The following is an 18,301-nucleotide window of genomic DNA, read 5'->3' on the forward strand; positions in this document are numbered from 1 at the left end:
CTCCGCTTTGGACAAATAGTTCTGATAGTTTATAGTCTTGAAGTGTAGAAAATTTCATTCAGCCAACTTTATTCATCTACAGAACAGGGTACGGCTAATTTAAGTTTGTGTAAAGAAAAGGCATATATGTAGGTCTAAATATATATATATATATATATATATATATATATATATATATATATATATATATATATTTTGTTTGGTAATATTTTTTTTTAATTATTTAATGCTTTTTTCATTTGGTAATTTATTTAATTTAATATAGGGAATTTTGCCAGCATTTTTTCAAAAGCGAAACAATAATTTTATAGAATTGTGCTATATGTTCGTGTTCCAAAAAAGCACACTGAAGCTTTTCTCCTAGTATTGTGTATTTATTTTTAATTTAAAACATCTTTGTGCACAGACATTGTTTTTTTATTTTTTATTTTTTTGTTGTTTTTTTTGTACTGTGGGCTAATTCCATGACTGCTGTCTGTTATTTTGAATGGTGTGAAAAAGCAACTTTAATAAATAAACGGATGGCTACCGCGATTAAATTAAACACAAACAGTGGCCATTCATTTGTTCTCCGTGCACTTGTCCATGTGCATGATATGAGATATTTGTGTTGGTACTCCTGGAAGTGTCATGTTTGCTGTGATCGGATCTTTATGCCGTTAAGATCAATCCATAATCACGTACAATAAATTGGCTTTCAAGGATCCTATACCTTGTTGTCATGATTAACACAGGCAACGATTGGGGCAAATTCTGTCATGTGACACTACATTTTTGCGTTAATGCCAATTTTCTTGACAAAAAGTGTTTCTAAACCAGTTTTTCTCGACATTTGATGTATCGACATAAAGTTTATGCGCTAGAGTCAACCGAAAATATATTATGCCGACACTTATGCGTAGTTATTGTGGTTGAGAGTTAGATTCATCTTTGTATACTTTAGCGGCTTCTCATAGAAGTTTAGTAGATATAGGCTAATATCAAATACTACACACTCAAGACCCTATTTCATAATCAGAAGGCAAGGTCTAGTTTATTTTTTAGAACAAATGGTTCTCATGTTTGAAATTAGGGCGGCGGGTGCTCCGTTCTGGTCTCAGTCTGAACTGGAGGACGGTTTTGGCTGTTTATCTCTGGAGTGCCCTGCAGCACTTCTAAATCTGTGTGCATAAACATGAAGGCGTCTGGATTTGCTTGCTGTATTGAGATAAGCGCTGCAGCCGCTGCTCTAACAATTCTGTCTAATTGTTGAATTCTAGCATTCACAGTTTGCTCTGATAAAGTGTGTGCTTATGGGGTTATGTGTTAACACTATGTGTATGCTAATGAGTTTTATCCCTGTTAGTATAACGTGATGTTCCTTATTGTGTGGAGTGTGTGCGCTAATGTTAGTATTTTGTTTCTGTATGCATGCATGCCTTTGTGGATGGATGTGTGTGTGTGTGGGTAGATTTGGGTGGTTTACAGGACATTTTTTTTTTTTAGGTTACAAACTGGTAATTACAATTGTCCCCATAATTCAAATCGCTTAAAAAACATACTAAATGATGTTTTTTTTTTTTTTTTGCAGATAGTTTTTTGTGAGGGTTAGGTTAGGGTTAGGGGATAGAATCTATAGTTCGTACATTATAAAAATCATTATGTCTATGGAGAGTCCTCATAAGGATAGCCACACCAACGTGTATATGTGTGTGTGTGTGTGTGTGTGTGTCTGTGTGCAGCTACAGAAACCTGGCTACCGAGCATGAAACACTCATGCAGAAGTACCTCCATCTACTCCAAATCGTGGAGACCGAGAAAACAGTTGCTAAGCAACTTCGACAACAGATAGAAGATGGGGAAATTGAGATTGAACGACTAAAATCAGAGGTAAAATTTGTAATTCAGAGTGCTATAATAGGGATTGTTTATCTATAGTAAGCATTGCCTAGATCCAGTCTAACATACAGTGCATCCGGAAAGTACTCACAGCGCTTCACTTTTTCCAAATTTTGTTATGTTACAGCCTTATTCCAAAATGGATTAAATTCATTATTTTCCTCAAAATTCTACAAACAATACCCCATAATGACAACATGAAAGAAGTTTGTTTGAAATATTTGCAAGTTTATTAAAAATAAAAAATAAAAAAAATCACATGTACATAAGTATTCACAGCCTTTGCCATGACACTCAAAATTGAGCTCAGGTGCATCCTGTTTCCACTGATCATCCTTGAGATGTTTCTACAACTTGATTGGAGTCCACCTGTGGTAAATTCAGTTGATTGGACATGATTTGGAAAGGCACACACCTGTCCATATAAGGTCCCACAGTTAACAGTGCATGTCAGAGCACAAACCAAGCCATGAAGTCTGTAGACCTCTGAGACAGGATTGTATCGAGGCACAGATCTGGGGAAGGGTACAGAAACATTTCTGCAGCATTGAAGGTCCCAATGAGCACAGTGGCCTCCATCATCCGTAAATGGAAGAAGTTTGGAACCACCAGGACTCTTCCTAGAGCTGGCTGCCCTGCCAAACTGAGCGATCGGGGGAGAAGGGCCTTAGTCAGGGAGGTGACCAAGAACCTGATGGTCACTCTGACAGAGCTCCAGCATTTCTCTGTGGAGAGAGGAGAACCTACCAGAAGAACAACCATCTCTGCAGCACTCCACCAATCAGGCCTGTATGGTAGAGTGGCCAGACAGAAGCCACTCCTCAGTAAAAGGCACATGACAGCCCGCCTGGAGTTTTCCAAAAGGCACCTGAAGGACTCTCAGACCATGAGAAACAAAGATTGAACTCTTTGGCCTGAATGGCAAGCGTCATGCCTGGAGGAAACCAGGCACCGCTCATCACCGGGCCAATACCATCCCTACAGTGAAGCATGGTGGTGGCAGCATCATGCTGTGGGGATGTTTTTCAGCGACAGGAACTGGGAGACTAGTCAGGATCGAGGGAAAGATGAATGCAGCAATGTACAGAGGCATCCTTGATGAAAGCACTCTGGACCTCAGACTGGGGCGAAGGTTCATCTTCCAACAGGACAACGACCCAAAGCACACAGCCAAGATAACAAAGGAGTGGCTATGGGACAACTCTGTGAATGTCCTTGAGTGGCCCAGCCAGAGCCCTGACTTGAACCTGACTGAACATCTCTGGAGAGATCTGAAAATGGCTATGCACCAATGCTCCCCATCCAACCTGATGGAGCTTGAGAGGTCCTGCAAAGAAGAATGGGAGAAACTGCCCAAAAATAGGTGTGCCAAGCTTGTAGCATCATACTCAAAAAGACTTGAGGCTGTAATTGGTGCCAAAGATGCTTCAACAAAGTATTGAGCAAAGGCTGTGAATACTTATGTACATGTGATTTTTTTCATTTTTTATTTTTAATAAATTTGCAAAGATTTCAAACAAACTTCTTTCACATTGTGATTATGGGGTATTGTTTGTAGAATTTTGAGGAAAATAATTAATTTAATACATTTTGGAATAAGGCTGTAACATAACAAAATGTGGAAAAAGTGAAGCGCTGTGAATACTTTCCGGATGCACTGTATCAGCAAACGGAGGGGGTATTTAGACTTGGTCACTTCATGCATTTTTACTCATCAGATTATGAAATTTTTTACTATCCGATTATGAGCCATCAGATCATACAAGATGCGACTTGGCCAAGTGTTAATGTACCTGGTTGTTCAGGCCACATATGTAAACATTACTCTTTCCAAACAGATCTATGTCAGCATTCAGATGTTTGAGAACAACGTAATCTAGTGTTACCTTTTGTACCTAAGTTGTTGAATATTAACCTTATGTTTTTAGTTTTTATGAGCCACATCAAGTGCTGCAAAATTTCACTGCCAGGCATTAGCATCATCCCAGAAGTGAGCTTTATTACATTTGCATATAATGGGGGAATACTAGATCAGATTTATATCCATTTTACAAATGTAAATGTAATGTGCATACCCAATCGAATAGCAATTTGACCGCAATACAGTGTTGCCTTTATTACCGCAATCATCTAAGCAATTGGTAGGAATAGAAGATCAGATTTATATATTTATGTATAGCTTTTGGTAAAGGAAAAATGCATACCCAAGCAGAGAGCAAGCCAATAAATTAAGATGCATGAAGTGTAAATAGGCCCTCAATGCATATAAACTGAAGTTCGATGTGTCTCACAGAACCAAAAAAGTTGTTTGGGAGACTGGTGATGTTACATGTGTTCATTTCTTTTTTTAAAAGATAAAAAAAAAAAAAAAACGGTAGAGAGAATGAAAAGTGGTGTGAGAAGCATTTGGTTTTCAAGAGCTTTCTCCAGACTACTTGCACTTCGCTTTGCATCTCTGCTCATGAAAAAACGTCTCTCCAAGAGAACTATGATCCCTGCTGTATTCTTCATCAGCCAGATCAAATAATCATTTAACTTTAAAGTGCAAATGGGGCAGACTGTATAAAATGGTGTGCTGAATATGCATGACCCCAGATGTATTGTGTGTTGCATCCTTGGTCCGCAGCATAATAAACTCTTTTAGCCTGCATCCAATAAATAGAGCACCTACCTCCAGACTGCGCTGGCCAGCTCCCCCCTCTTTTATGTCCCCATTGTTTCCCTTTCAATTCACAGGGCCATGTAATCATTTTAAACTTTGCGCACCCTTAGCATTGGAAATCTCTCCAAGTGCCATCTGAGAGATTCGATAGGCAGAGAGTTTGGACCACATGTCTGTGTTGGCACTGATTTGGACTGACTCAATCACTTTGTCAGCATGCTGTTTAGCAGTGAAGGAAAATACTTTTTTGCAAAGGAAGTGTTGACTCTGCTATATTTGTCACTGTTTTCTGGCAGATTGCTGCAATGCTCAAAGATAATGAGAAGATTCAGTCGAATCCCACCACTGCCCCTAGTGATGATGATTCAGAGATCAAGAAAATCAAGAAAGTAAGATGTTTGGTTTGCACTTCACAATATCTAATGTTTCTACACACCCTCTAAAAGTTAAAGTAGATACAGTGGTTGTTCCATTGTTCGAGATCCTGTCTCCTTCTATTAAAGCCCCCATGAAATCAAAATTAGTTTCATGTCTATATGCTATTGTACTCATAAAAGCTGACAAAGTTCAGTTTTAGCATATATATGCATATGCAATTTACAGTCTCTCTCTTCCAGGAAGACAGACCAAAACTACTGATTACTCATGCTGCGCTACACTTTTTTCTTTAATCAAATGCTCTCTAGACTGAGAATGTCCATCTGACCAACAATGGTTCATGGCTGTAATATAACTAAAGGCTATTGACTATTTTAAAAATGGGACAAATGCTGTATGACTTTCTTTCTTCTGTGGAACACAAAAGTAGAGATTTTGAAGAATCTTCAGGCAAATCTTTTCCATACAATTACAGTTCATTTTGACCACAACAAAATACACACACACATACACGCACATCAAAAAAGCTCCACAAAAGTAGAAAATTCGACTGAATCCTTACAAAGAATCCTTTGCGTGAGGAATAGACTGAAATGTGAGTCATTATTCACTAATTATCTTCCCCTGCAGTGAGCTGTTAACTCGAGAGCCACTACGACCGGATCATTGAGTTAAACTCAAGAACTGGATTACCTGAATTTGTGAACGAATCGTTTAGACTGAGACCCTGTTTCTACCTGGTAATAAGATGTGTCTCTGGTGATCTGATCGCATGTGGTCAGGTGAGACACATCACTGTTTACACCTGGTCGTTTAAATGCGTCTCCTTTGAACACTTGTGTTCGGATTTGGAGGGGAGGGACTCTGTTTCATGACGACATACATCAATCACTATGTCAACATGTTACTGAATGATATTAAAGCACAACAAAGTCAGAAAAGTTAAAGAAAACGTGAAATAAATGGCGCGCTATTTCTCCCAGATGCAGCTGAAATTTAATTTCGAGCAAAAATATCCATTATTTTAGTGGATTGCCTGTATTAACCTGAGCTGCTGGTGTTTGTGCTTCTCATAAGTGTCCCTGCATGTTGATTTCAGACACACTGGAGAAGATCTGTAAGGTTCTCATGCTTGTGTATGTATCTGCTTTTTTATTTTCCGATCAAAGTTTTTTTCTTTTTAAAGACACTCGTAACCGGCAAAGTTTAAACTCTTGTTTTAGTGCAGCAGTTAATTGACTGGAGAGGGGTGGTGCTTCACTGCTGCCAAGACGTATACAGAACAGATTAGCGTTTACACCTCAAATGTCATGCGTTCACATGCATTTTTGACCACATTCGTATGTGGTTTTTGTGATCCGATCACATAATGTTTTAGACCCCGTTTAGACCTGTATTTAGCACTGACCACATGTAATCGGATCACCGACAACTTAACACCAGGTGGAAATGGGATGTGACTTGTGAACAGGATCAACTGGTTCACTGAAAAGAACTGGCTTCTTGAGTGCAACTCACTGATTTAAAAATGGCTTAAATTTAGATCTGTACCAAACAAAATACTATCATATGTCTTCAGAAGACTTGGAATATATGACATTGCAGGAACAACTTGTATTGAGTGTTTTGCTGGGGGGGAGGCTTGGGGGGCTGTTTTTGGAGCTCAACAGCTGTGGACACTATGATCTGTCAATGCAATGAAAAGATATGCATAAATATGCCTATTCATACTGTATTATATAGACTTATTTTCTTCCTGCAATACTACTTCAGGTGCAGAGCTTCTTGAGGGGATGGATGTGCCGGCGAAAGTGGAAGACCATCATTCAGGACTACATCCGTTCTCCACATGCAGAGAGCATGAGGAAGAGGAACCAGGTCGTCTTTAGCATGCTGGAGGCAGAGGCTGAGTACGTCCAACAGCTCCACATCCTCGTCAACAACTTCTTGAGACCGCTTCGCATGGCTGCCAGTTCCAAGAAACCGCCCATAACCCACGATGATGTCAGCAGTATATTCCTCAACAGGTAAACACCAGTTTAAGATAGAATTAACCCCCCTGTGTTAAGCAGGCTTTCTGGATTTGTATTTGTTTTTGTTTTTTTGTGGGCCCAGAGGAAAGAAAAAATCTCAAATGATATTTTTATATATATTTCAGTTGCGTCTCCTAGACACTAATGAGACTAAACAAAGAGTAAATGGAGACTTTTGCTTAAAGGGAAAGTTCAACAAAAAATGTAAATTATCTCATCATTTACTCACCCTTATGCCATCCCAGATGTCCTCATGTCCATCACTTGCTTTCTTCTGCATAACACAAACAAAGATTTTTAGAAGAAAATCTCAGCTCTGTTAGTCCTCACAATGCAAGTGAATGGTGATCTGGGGCCATATGGATAAATCTTCTCAGAAATGCTCTTAAGAATAGTCTATTTGAAGTAACAATGACTCGCTTGATGTTTTGGACAAGTAGTTTTGCAAAATAGAAATGGAAACTTGCATGACTTTGAGTTTATAATATATGCAAATGTAACCGGTCCTACCTGATCCATAGCATGCGGGTTTCGAACAGGGGTCCCCTGCATGGGAGGAGTGTGCAGTAATGAGGAAGCTAAAAGCTAAAGCCTCTTGAGGCCAGTGGAGTGAGGTTTACACATACCGCACAGCTAACACGTACCAGATGGCTCCCATTACACAAATAAGAATATATCAGTAAAATGTAAGTTTTGAGCTGGGGTTAAACATCTCTCAAGCACGTTAAACAGCAGAAGGAATCTGTCAAAGCACCTGACACCCACAACAAAAATATGAGCTTATTAAACATTTTATATAGTGTTTGGGTTTGGGCTCTTTTCAGATTCAGCTCTGTACAATTTTTAAAATGGTTTTTTTTTTCCCAATAGAAAATACTGTATAGTGTTGTGTGTCACTGACAGAGGTTGCAGTGCTAGTGCAAAGATATTCAACTAATCATAATTTAATTCTTTTTTTTTATCATTGATTTTATTATAATTTAAGTGATATTTAGATTTTATTAATTAGTTGTTGCAGCCCTCTGAAAGTTCATGCATGTAGCCCAACAAATGTTTTAAATGCTTAATTCACAACGAGTTTCAATGTATTTATAAAATGAAAAAATGTGCTGCAATTAAAACATTATATTGATGAATTTAATTTTGCACATCTACGAAACACATTTGCCCAAATTCCACTATCATAAGTCCAATACATTGTTTCTTTGTTGTAGAGTGTGTTATCTCAGTGGAACACAGTCATTGTGCTACTTCTAACTAGGTTAGGATACGTCTCCAGCACTCTTAAACAATTTAGGAGCTGAGACCAAGTCTTAACACCTATGAACCACTCTTATTCTTAAGTCTAGGAATAAGAGTAAAATTATGTAATTCTTAGAATTTTGACACACTTAAGACTAAAATTTTACTCTAAGCGGCTACATACAGCCCCAGATCTCAGAAGGTCCAAAAAGGACATAAATGCAGCATAAAATTAATCCATATGACTCCAGTGGTTAAATCCATGTCTTCTGAAGTGATATGATAGGTGTGGGTGAGAAACAGATCAATATTTAAGTCCTTTATTACTGTAAATCTCCACCTTTGACCACCAGAATGTGCAAGTGAAAGTGCAGTAAAAAAGGAATTAAATATTGATCTATTTCTCACCCACACCTATCATATTGCATCAGAATATATGGATTTAACCACTGGAGTTTTATGGATTACTTTCATGCTGCCTTTATGTCCTTTTTAGACCTTCTAAGTTCTGGTCATCATTCTCTTGCATTGTGAGGACCTACAGAGCTGAAATATTCTTCCAAAAATGTAAATTTGTGTTCTCCAAAAGAAAAAAAAAGTTGTACGCATCAGGGATGGCATGAAGGTGATTACATGATGAGAGAATTTAAGTCTCCTGCTTCTTACATGCTTAGCCTGAGAAGAAGAAAAAAACAGGAATTTTTCACATGATTATGTTGTAGAATTTCAGAAGAGATTTCAGCAATGTCTCACAACTCAGATTTGCCAAGATACCAAAGTCTGCAAACAAAAGTCTGAGATTATAATATGAACTCAAACATTCTCATCAAATTAATCCAAGATCAAATTATCTGAACTGCTATCCACATTAATTTAAAAGCTCTGGACTCTTACTGTGTGTCAACAGTTGTCATTTGTGTCTGAATTTATCCTAAATAATTTTTAGACAAGTGTCTGAGATAAAGTTGAAAACTCCAACAAATCTCCTAAACTGTGAAATAGCAACCTCTAAGAAAAATTGTTTCCTCTGAGTGTTTTCAATCAGTATTTTCTTAACAGGTTTTGCTTGAAATTGGCATAACTAACACAATGGAATACTTACATTGTTGTTTACGTGTGCTGTTTTTTTGTCTGCAGTGAAACTATAATGTTTCTACATCAGATATTCTATCAAGGGTTGAAAGCTCGAATAGCAAGCTGGCCAACATTAGTCTTGGGTGAGTGCACTGCCAGAGCAGTTGGCAACCAACAGTAAAGAACATTCTGTAGACTCCACAAATTGCAAGCTAGATTTTTTGAAAGGTGTTGCAGATCTGTAGTCCCAGTCGCACTGACTGACAGATTCTTGCCTGTTCTTCAGCTGACCTGTTTGACATCCTGCTACCCATGCTCAACATCTACCAGGAGTTTGTGCGTAACCACCAGTACAGTTTGCAGATCTTGGCCCACTGCAAGCAGAACCGTGACTTTGACAAGCTGCTTAAACAGTATGAAGCCAAGCCTGACTGTGAGGAACGCACACTGGAGACCTTCCTCACCTACCCCATGTTCCAGGTGATCATAATCTTCTGCCAGCGCTTTCTTTCTTTCAATTTACAAAGTTGTGATCAAGTTATGAATCACAGGGTCTTTTCTGATCTAGCAGACTTGAACACATGAAATCTCATTTTTATAAACCTAATCCAAACCACATCAGTGTGAAGTTTGAAATCAGATTTAAGATCATATTTAAGATCATATATAATGCCCAATACACAGTTGTACCTGAATTCACTCATTTATGCTCAGATATGTCATTCACTATGTAGAAAATGTATTGAATTTTAAAACTTGCCAAATTACAGTGCAGACAGTCAGTTCTAAATTTCTAAATCGTATTCATGCACAGTGTGAACAAAGCCAGCTTGATGTAGAATGCTGCTTAGCTTCACATGGCAGGTCCTTCATCATGAGTTGTTTTTAGTTCTTGAAAGTAGAGGTTTGCAGTGTTTTCAGGCCCATAATGGCTTTTTTTCTGGCAAACTATGCAGTTTCTATGAGATCTACTTCAGCAAGGTCTACTTTGAGCTCTGCGGTGCTTGTAATAAATGTGCTGATGAGTGATAGTGCTCACTTCTAAGCCTCGTCTGCGAGAAAACAGTGCAGACAGTTACAGGAGTTTTGTTTGGCTTTCCATGTTTGCGCATGACTAAGCATGGAAATGAGTGTGTGGATATGCAGCAGTCTGACATTATGACTCTGTGTGTCTCTTGTCTGACAGATCCCTCGTTACATACTGACCCTCCATGAGCTGTTAGCACATACACCGCACGAGCATGTGGAGAGGAACAGCTTGGATTACGCCAAGTCAAAGCTGGAGGAGCTTTCCAGGTATGTCAACATACAGTAACTTTCCATCTCTTCAGCCTAACTATCCATCACCATGTGTCAACATACATCATTTCCTACTACTCACCACACAATGGGCCTCACTGACAAAAGGAATGACCACTGACAAACCATTCTTGTTGCATTTGTTTCGATGCAACAGGTTTGCGTACGAATGGTTTTATGAATCATTTATACACAAATATGTTCTGCTCAAGACTGGGGTAGTGTGTAAAAGTTGTTTGAAAACAGTCATTATACTGGCAATGTTTGGTGCCGCTGGTGCTACAGAAATTACAGACTTCACTTTTAAGCATATAGATCACTTGTAAACAATAGAGGTGGGTAAAAAAATTGATTTTCCGATGCATTGCAGTCTTCATTTAAGCGATCTCCATATCTATTCTTATATCCCAAGATCAATATTTTATTCTATGCATAATCTTCAACTGCAATGAGAGGAAATTTGCGCTGTGCAACTAAAAATTTATATATTTGGCAACTGGCTGGTAAATGTTCATATTTCACTCACCAGTGATTGCGTTGTATCTTGGTGAAGTATTAAGCAGTGAGATCCTTTCGGTGTGTGTTGAGAGTAAAAGTTGTCTGTCCTTTACAGTCAGTTTTTGATCAAAAACATTTTTTTTTTTATTCTTTTCATGCATTGCACAAATGAGATAAAGCCATTTGAGCTCAACATGTGCTCATTTACAGATAATCTTTAAAGAAATGACGTTTTTCTTAGTAACGTTTTTTAGCACGTTCAACAAATAAATGTAAATCCTTGAAAATAGTACAAATTATGCAATTAAACAATAAACGAACTATTATATCTGCAATTTCACATCATATTTATTGATTGAATACATTTGTTCATTTTTAAAAAGCTAAAATGATGAAAAACCATTAAAATATCATTAGTAAAATTTATATTTTTTTAATGTACGTACTGTAGTTAGAAGGTCCCCTGTATAATTAACAGCATTAGCTAGGAGATAATTATTTCCATATGTAAGCAAAAGGGACATTTTAACGGAAATCTTCCCATAAAAAATTAATTAGAATCGAATACCGAATCCCAAATCGAACTAAATCAAATATTTGAATCTGAATCGAATCGGGAAATCTGTATCCATACCCAGCCCTAGTAAACAACAGGAAAATCTTTATGTGACAAATAAAACATTGCCTGTGAGTGCTAAATTACCATTCCTTCACAGAATCATGCACGATGAAGTAAGCGAGACAGAGAACATTAGGAAGAACCTCGCCATCGAGCGTATGATTGTGGAGGGCTGTGAAATTCTCCTAGACACCAGCCAGACCTTTGTCAGACAAGGTGAACTCCCCACACCCACCCAATACAACCTCCCACACACACACACACACACACACACACACACACACAAACACACAAATCCTGCAAAAAGGGGCCACAGATCCCTGATAAGATGGTTGGATTCTCCTTCCCTTCTGTTCTTTTCTGCAAAATGTCACTCTTATCACCTGTTATTGTCAAGCCCCCCATCTCCCCCTTCCCTCACCAAGGCTTTTCTGGGCTGCCCTCTTTTCCCTGCCACCACCACAAAGCAGAGTGTTAACTCAAAGGATTGGGCGCCCTAATCCTGCTACTCTCCGAAGAGCACTGTGTGTTCAAAAAACAAGACCAACTCTTTCATTTCCATCACCTGTCGATCTGGTGTTGAGCCTAGGATCGGAAATGTCAGCGATGCAATGCAGGATATGAAGATATGAGGAAACATCTGATAAAAACAAATGTGAATTCAGTATTTCCCCATCTGTTGTTTTACTTTACCTACTGGTTTAATGCATTCTCCCTCCATATCTTGCTCCCGTTCTTGTTTGTCAGGATCCCTGATCCAAGTGCCAATGAGTGAGAAGGGCAAGATCACCCGTGGTCGTCTGGGCTCTCTATCACTGAAGAAGGAAGGCGAGAGGCAATGTTTCCTCTTCTCCAAACATCTGATCATTTGCACTAGAGGTTCTGGAGGAAAACTGCACCTCACCAAGGTGAAGCCTCATGCTGCCCTAGAACTTCATACACATGCCTTAAGAACTATACTAGGGCTGGGTGGGATGAAAACATAATCTGTGTGATCCATGTGATTTTGCTATACTATTTTATATTGTTGATATATCTGCATGGCTATCAGTAAGCAGGCCTTCTTTATGTTTATTTAGAGTCTGAGCTATCTGTTTTATAACATTAGTTTTACTTGTATTAGTATAATTATAGCATTACTCTTTTGTTTTTAAGTCAAGTGGCACATCATTTGATGCTATTTGTTGCACCGTTGTGAGACTTACAATGAATTTGTCATGGATGATTTTATCTTTTGGTTTTGCATTGATCCAAATAAAAAGAGAAGAAGAACAAAATTACGTGCTTTTCATTTGTGAAGTATTTAATTTGTCTTAATTGTATTTATTTATTTAATTATATATAGAATATACAAAAATATGCATTACCGTGATGTACAAGTTTGGTCTTACTGCCTACCTCTACAAACATAGACTTTGCCATTACTGGCCAATGCAGAACTTTCTCTTTATGGGGTGTGAAGGCCTATATTTTGGACAAGTAAAATAAATTATCATTTAAAATTATTTCAAATATTTGCATTTGTTTTATCTATTTGTCATGTAGTGCAGTAGTTTGTACTATATTTTATATATCACATAAAAAATGCTGAATATCTGCTGTCACAAACTAAGCAAAATTACTCTAGACTTGATGTCTACTGTTAACTCATTATAGAGCAAAATAATGTAGATGCAAGCTTCATTGCAGAAATGCAAACGGAACAAATATGGAAAAAGGGATGTTATTTACATATTTCCTAATTTCTCAGAGGATGACTTTTGAATGTAATGGGATGCTTGTTAAACCAGTGAAATGTTATGTTGTGCCCGGGAAATGATGATTACCATCTTCAGCCGACTGTAATTTTACCACGTTCGATAAGCCAGTATTGCTGCTGGTCTTTGGGGAAATTCAAGAAGGAGATCCTCACAGTAATCACTGTTTTAGTACAGCTGGTATTGATTATTTTGTTTGCAGCATATTCTTAGTGCATGTCTCACTGTTGCTTGTCTTCTGATGGCAGAATGGAGTGGTGTCACTCATTGACTGCACACTGATAGAGGAGCCAGAGGGCACAGATGATGAGTGTACGTATCAAACCTCTTTATTTTATTTGCTTGTCTTTGACTTAATAACTGTGAACAGGGGTTAAATTAGGCCAGAACAATCGGGAATGGAATGGCTTATTGACAGTTTGTTTGTTGATCCATTCCGTTTCCTTCCTTATTTCATTCAAATACACATTATTTTTCTTTATTTTATTTAAGTGTACTTGCTCAGAAAACCTTTTAAGTTCATTTCATAAAAGGAAAAGTTCACCGAAAAATGAAAATTCTCTCATCATTTACTCACCCTCATGCCATCCCAGATGTGAATAACTTTCTTTCTTCTGCTGAACACAAATTAAGGTTTGCAGAAGAATAACTCTGCTCTATAGGTCCATACAGTGCAACTAAATGGTGACCAAAACTTTGAAGCTCCAAAAAGCACATAAAGGCATCATAAACGTAATCCATATGACTCAAGTGGTTAAATCCAAGTCTTCAGAAGTGATATGATAGGTGTGGGTAAGAAACAGGTTCATATAAAAGTCCTTTTTTACTATAAATCTTTACTTTCACTTTCACATTCTTCTTCTTGTGTTTTTAGCTATTCACATTCTTCTTGTGTTTTTAGCTATTCACATTCTTTATGCATATCACCACCTACTGAGCAGGGAGGATAATTTATAGTAAAAATTGACTTAAATATTGATCTGTTTCTTATCCACACCTATCACATCGCTTCTGAAGACATAGATTTAACTACTGGAGTCTTATGGATTACTTTTATGGATGCTTTTTTGAGCTTCCAAATTTTGGTACCCATTCTCTTGCATTGTGAGACCTACAGTGATGAAATATTTTTCTAAAAATCTTCAGTTCAGCAGAAGACAGAAAGTCATGCACATCTGGGATGAATTATTAGAAAATTATGTCAGTGCATAACATCAGATGTAAAAGAAATGTATAGCTAATAATATACTTCTAATGACTGAAAGACATGACAAGAGTGGTTTAATTTAACTGGGCTGGTATCATTACTATGCAAATATCCTTACAGATATGTTGCACAGTCAGATTGAGTAGGTTGCTTTGTATTACATTGATGATCTGACCACAAATCTAATCACAAGATACCTGCACTACAGATTATTTCCTGAGGATCACTAGTTCTTTTTTCTCTTCAGCCAAGTCAGACAAGAGTGGTCAGGACATGGAGCACCTGGATTTCAAGATTGTGGTGGAGCCCAAAGACAGCCAGTCCTTCACCATCATCCTGGTGGCCTCCTCACGGCAAGAGAAGTCAGCCTGGACCAGTGACATCAGCCAGGCATGTCTGCTCATATCAGATTGCACTGAGTGATCCACACAGCCTCAAGGCAAGACCTTTGCCTTTTACTCAACTCCTGTGGTTCACATGCTCATGCTCTCTCTCTCTCTATACTACAGTGCATAGATAATATTCGTTGTAATGGGCTGATGATGAACGCCTTTGAGGAGAACTCTAAAGTCACTGTGCCCCAGATGATCAAGTAAGCACCATCACATTGGAAGTCGCTATGCTTTTCCAGCATAGAAATATCTATGTATGCAAATTTATTAGTTTTCAATATCTGCCTAGAGTGGCCTTGTTTGTATTAGTCTTTCATTAACTTTTAATTTAAGTGACACTTGACAGACTTTGTGAGGCTTAAAAAGTATGCTTGTTCCACTTTTCCCAGACTGAATATGACAAATGTGCTAATTTGAACTTATACATAATTATTATTGCTGACCAATGTGTTTTTTTAATGCTGATGATTCCAATAGCTAAATCAAAAGAGCAGTGTTGCCGATGTAATGTCTATATATACAGTATAATGCAATAATGTAATACGTCTACTGTGTATTGTATATAATACAATTCAATGATATGTAAACAAAAAATTTGGGGTGGGGGTGGGGGGGGGGGTTAACAATTGTTTTACAAAACATTTATTTAAAGTTCACAAGAACGTAAAGTAAAACGTAAAAATCTGCAGTATCTATTGACCGTTGGTAGATTGTAGTACTGACACTAGTTTGAATGAAGTCTTCTGTTCATCCAATCAACCAATCAGACTCTGCTATTGGCTGATCATCTCAAAATGACCAAATATTGAACTGAGTATGACTAATTATTACTAAGATCTATAATTGTTTTGCAAGCCATATTATTTTCAAACATCTAAGGAGATATTTATTTCAGTAACGATTATAAAACCATAAGCCACGGTTTTATAAATATGTAAATCACATCTGTTTACCTGTGTATCTCATATTTAGGTCTGATACCAGTCTGTACTGTGACGACGTGGACATCCGCTTCAGTAAGATGATGAACTCGTGCAAGGTGTTGCAGATCCGCTACGCCAGTGTAGAACGACTGCTGGAGAGGTTGACTGACCTGCGCTTCCTCTCCATCGACTTCCTCAACACCTTCCTGCACTCCTACCGTGTCTTCACCAGCGCAGATATAGTGCTCGACAAACTCATCACTATATACAAGAGGCCCATCAGTGCCATACCAGCCCGGTGAGCCATGCAGATGTTTTTGAAATCCAAAGAAATTATTACTGATGGTATTGTGGCAAATGGGAAATCTGATCAGCTCGGCATGCCCACAATGCTGACTGCAAACAGCCTGCAGTTCTGATGTCATGTGTCTAGTACCTCATGGCAAGAGAGCTACGGTCCATTCACTTCCATTGTATGGAAAAAAGATGCAATGAAAGTTAATAGCGACTGAGGTTAAAATCTTCTTTTGTGTTCTAGAGAAGAAAGAAAGTCATATGGGTTTGGAACAACATGAAGGTGAGTAAGCGATAACAGAATTTTCATTTTTGGGTGAGCCATCCCTTGAAATGGCATTCTTACACTAAAAGATATAATCCCTGACATAACAAAACATTGCTATCCAACAAAAATTATAATCCAATGACAGCATCATACTGTAGTTGTTACCATATCAGGTATTTTAGCAAAGCTGGAACGTTGTATAGGCATTCATCATACTTCCACGTTTGCACAACGGAAGCTTCTAGTTGTAGCATTAAACAACATCCGCCGCAGTCTGTTTCAATGGCAGCGCCCATAGTGTGGAATTATTATGGTCTATTTATGTACAATTCATCTCAAATACTTCATCTAAACAAACCTACCTCACCTTTTATTAATTACAAAATGTCATGTTATTCAATGCATTTTATGATGGTGAAGCAGAGTGTGTACAGAGTATAACATCATTTTTTCTTAGAGAGATGCAAGAAAATAGTACAAACAACAGTACATGATAATTGGGGAAACGTTCACTGGTGACCAAATACAATTGTCAGATTTGAATGCAGTGTGAATTAAAAAATAGATGAAAATGTCACAGTGTCCACAACTGCATTGTATTTAAAATAAAAACAGGAGATTAAAATGCTGCAATAGTGAAAACGATGACATTAAAATAATTAAAAACAGTCTCCTCAACCTCAACCGGGAACACTTCATCTTGACACACGCCTCGCTTGTATACTGCTGTATATTACTATCAAATGAAAGATGACACACATTGTCAAGTGCTGTGTTAGACCAAAAAAATTTTTTTTAAATGTTGATGTTTATTGTCGAGCGCATCTAAGTTCATTGAATGTATTTATTAAAACGAATTGTCCATGGACATAACTATAGGTGGAGGTTTGATTGTGCTACTATTCAGAACTGGATGTGACGACATGCAGACTGTGACAAACGTCTGTTGACCAATCAGCATCCAGGACCTGATCTGTTTTATAAATAAACATATTTAAAATAGAACATTTAAAAATAGTAACATAATAATCTCTCACTGTTACTGGTTGAGTTGTTTTGATTGTGACGATTGCTGTGCAATTTCTTATTTACAATGTTTTAATGAAGCAATTTGACTAAAGTAACACGGAAAAGAGAGGCTGTTTGGTCATAGCATTTTCTCATTTTGCTGTGCTCTCTAGATGCCTCCTGGATGGTCTTGTATCTTGTATGTAAATGCACATACCGCAAGCCCTTAGTTCAGCAGTGGGCCTTTGCTTTGCTGGTTGTGTTTGTGTGTGTGTGTGTGTGTGTGTGTGTGTGTGTGTGTGTGTGTGTGTGGTTTACGAGGACATTTTTTAAGGTTACATACTGGTAATTACAAGGGTGTTATGCTATAAATGTGCTTTTTGAGGACATTTCTAGTGTCCCCATAATTCAGATCATTTAAAAAACATACTAAATGATGTTTTTTTGAAAATGCAAAAATGCAGAAAGTAGTTTGTGAGGGTTAGGTTTAGGGGTAGGGTTTGGGGATAGAATCTATAGTTCGTACAGTATAAAAATCATTATGTCTATGGAGAGTCCTCATAAAGATAGCTGCACCAACATGTGTGTGTGTGTGTGTGTGTGTGTGTGTGTGTGAGAGAGAGAGAGAGAGAGAGAGAAAGAGAGGGGCAGAAAAAGTGGTTTGGTTAGACAGGAGAGAGGTCAAACTAGTGTTTGTCAGCCTATAGTGAGAGTGTGCGTCTGTGTGTGTAACGGATAAAAGGAGAGAAAAGAGAGAGTGAGACAGAGA

The 18,301-nt window shown here is 37.9% G+C and overlaps 1 protein-coding gene across 1 annotated transcript in view; it reads left to right on the plus strand.

Moving 5' to 3' along the window:
- Positions 1 to 18,301, plus strand: part of LOC127417351 (ras-specific guanine nucleotide-releasing factor 1) — a 49,120-nt gene that overhangs the window by 13,832 nt on the left and 16,987 nt on the right. The window contains exons 3-14 of the mRNA XM_051657324.1: positions 1,722 to 1,869; positions 4,837 to 4,929; positions 6,692 to 6,945; positions 9,331 to 9,410; positions 9,554 to 9,747; positions 10,454 to 10,563; positions 11,781 to 11,899; positions 12,431 to 12,591; positions 13,689 to 13,752; positions 14,895 to 15,037; positions 15,157 to 15,239; positions 16,012 to 16,260. Coding sequence (XP_051513284.1) covers positions 1,722 to 1,869; positions 4,837 to 4,929; positions 6,692 to 6,945; positions 9,331 to 9,410; positions 9,554 to 9,747; positions 10,454 to 10,563; positions 11,781 to 11,899; positions 12,431 to 12,591; positions 13,689 to 13,752; positions 14,895 to 15,037; positions 15,157 to 15,239; positions 16,012 to 16,260 — 1,698 coding nt within the window. The remainder of the gene's footprint in view (positions 1 to 1,721; positions 1,870 to 4,836; positions 4,930 to 6,691; positions 6,946 to 9,330; positions 9,411 to 9,553; positions 9,748 to 10,453; positions 10,564 to 11,780; positions 11,900 to 12,430; positions 12,592 to 13,688; positions 13,753 to 14,894; positions 15,038 to 15,156; positions 15,240 to 16,011; positions 16,261 to 18,301) is intronic.

Source organism: Myxocyprinus asiaticus, chromosome 26, assembly GCF_019703515.2.
Source record: "Myxocyprinus asiaticus isolate MX2 ecotype Aquarium Trade chromosome 26, UBuf_Myxa_2, whole genome shotgun sequence".
In the NCBI taxonomy this organism is placed as follows: domain Eukaryota; kingdom Metazoa; phylum Chordata; class Actinopteri; order Cypriniformes; family Catostomidae; genus Myxocyprinus; species Myxocyprinus asiaticus.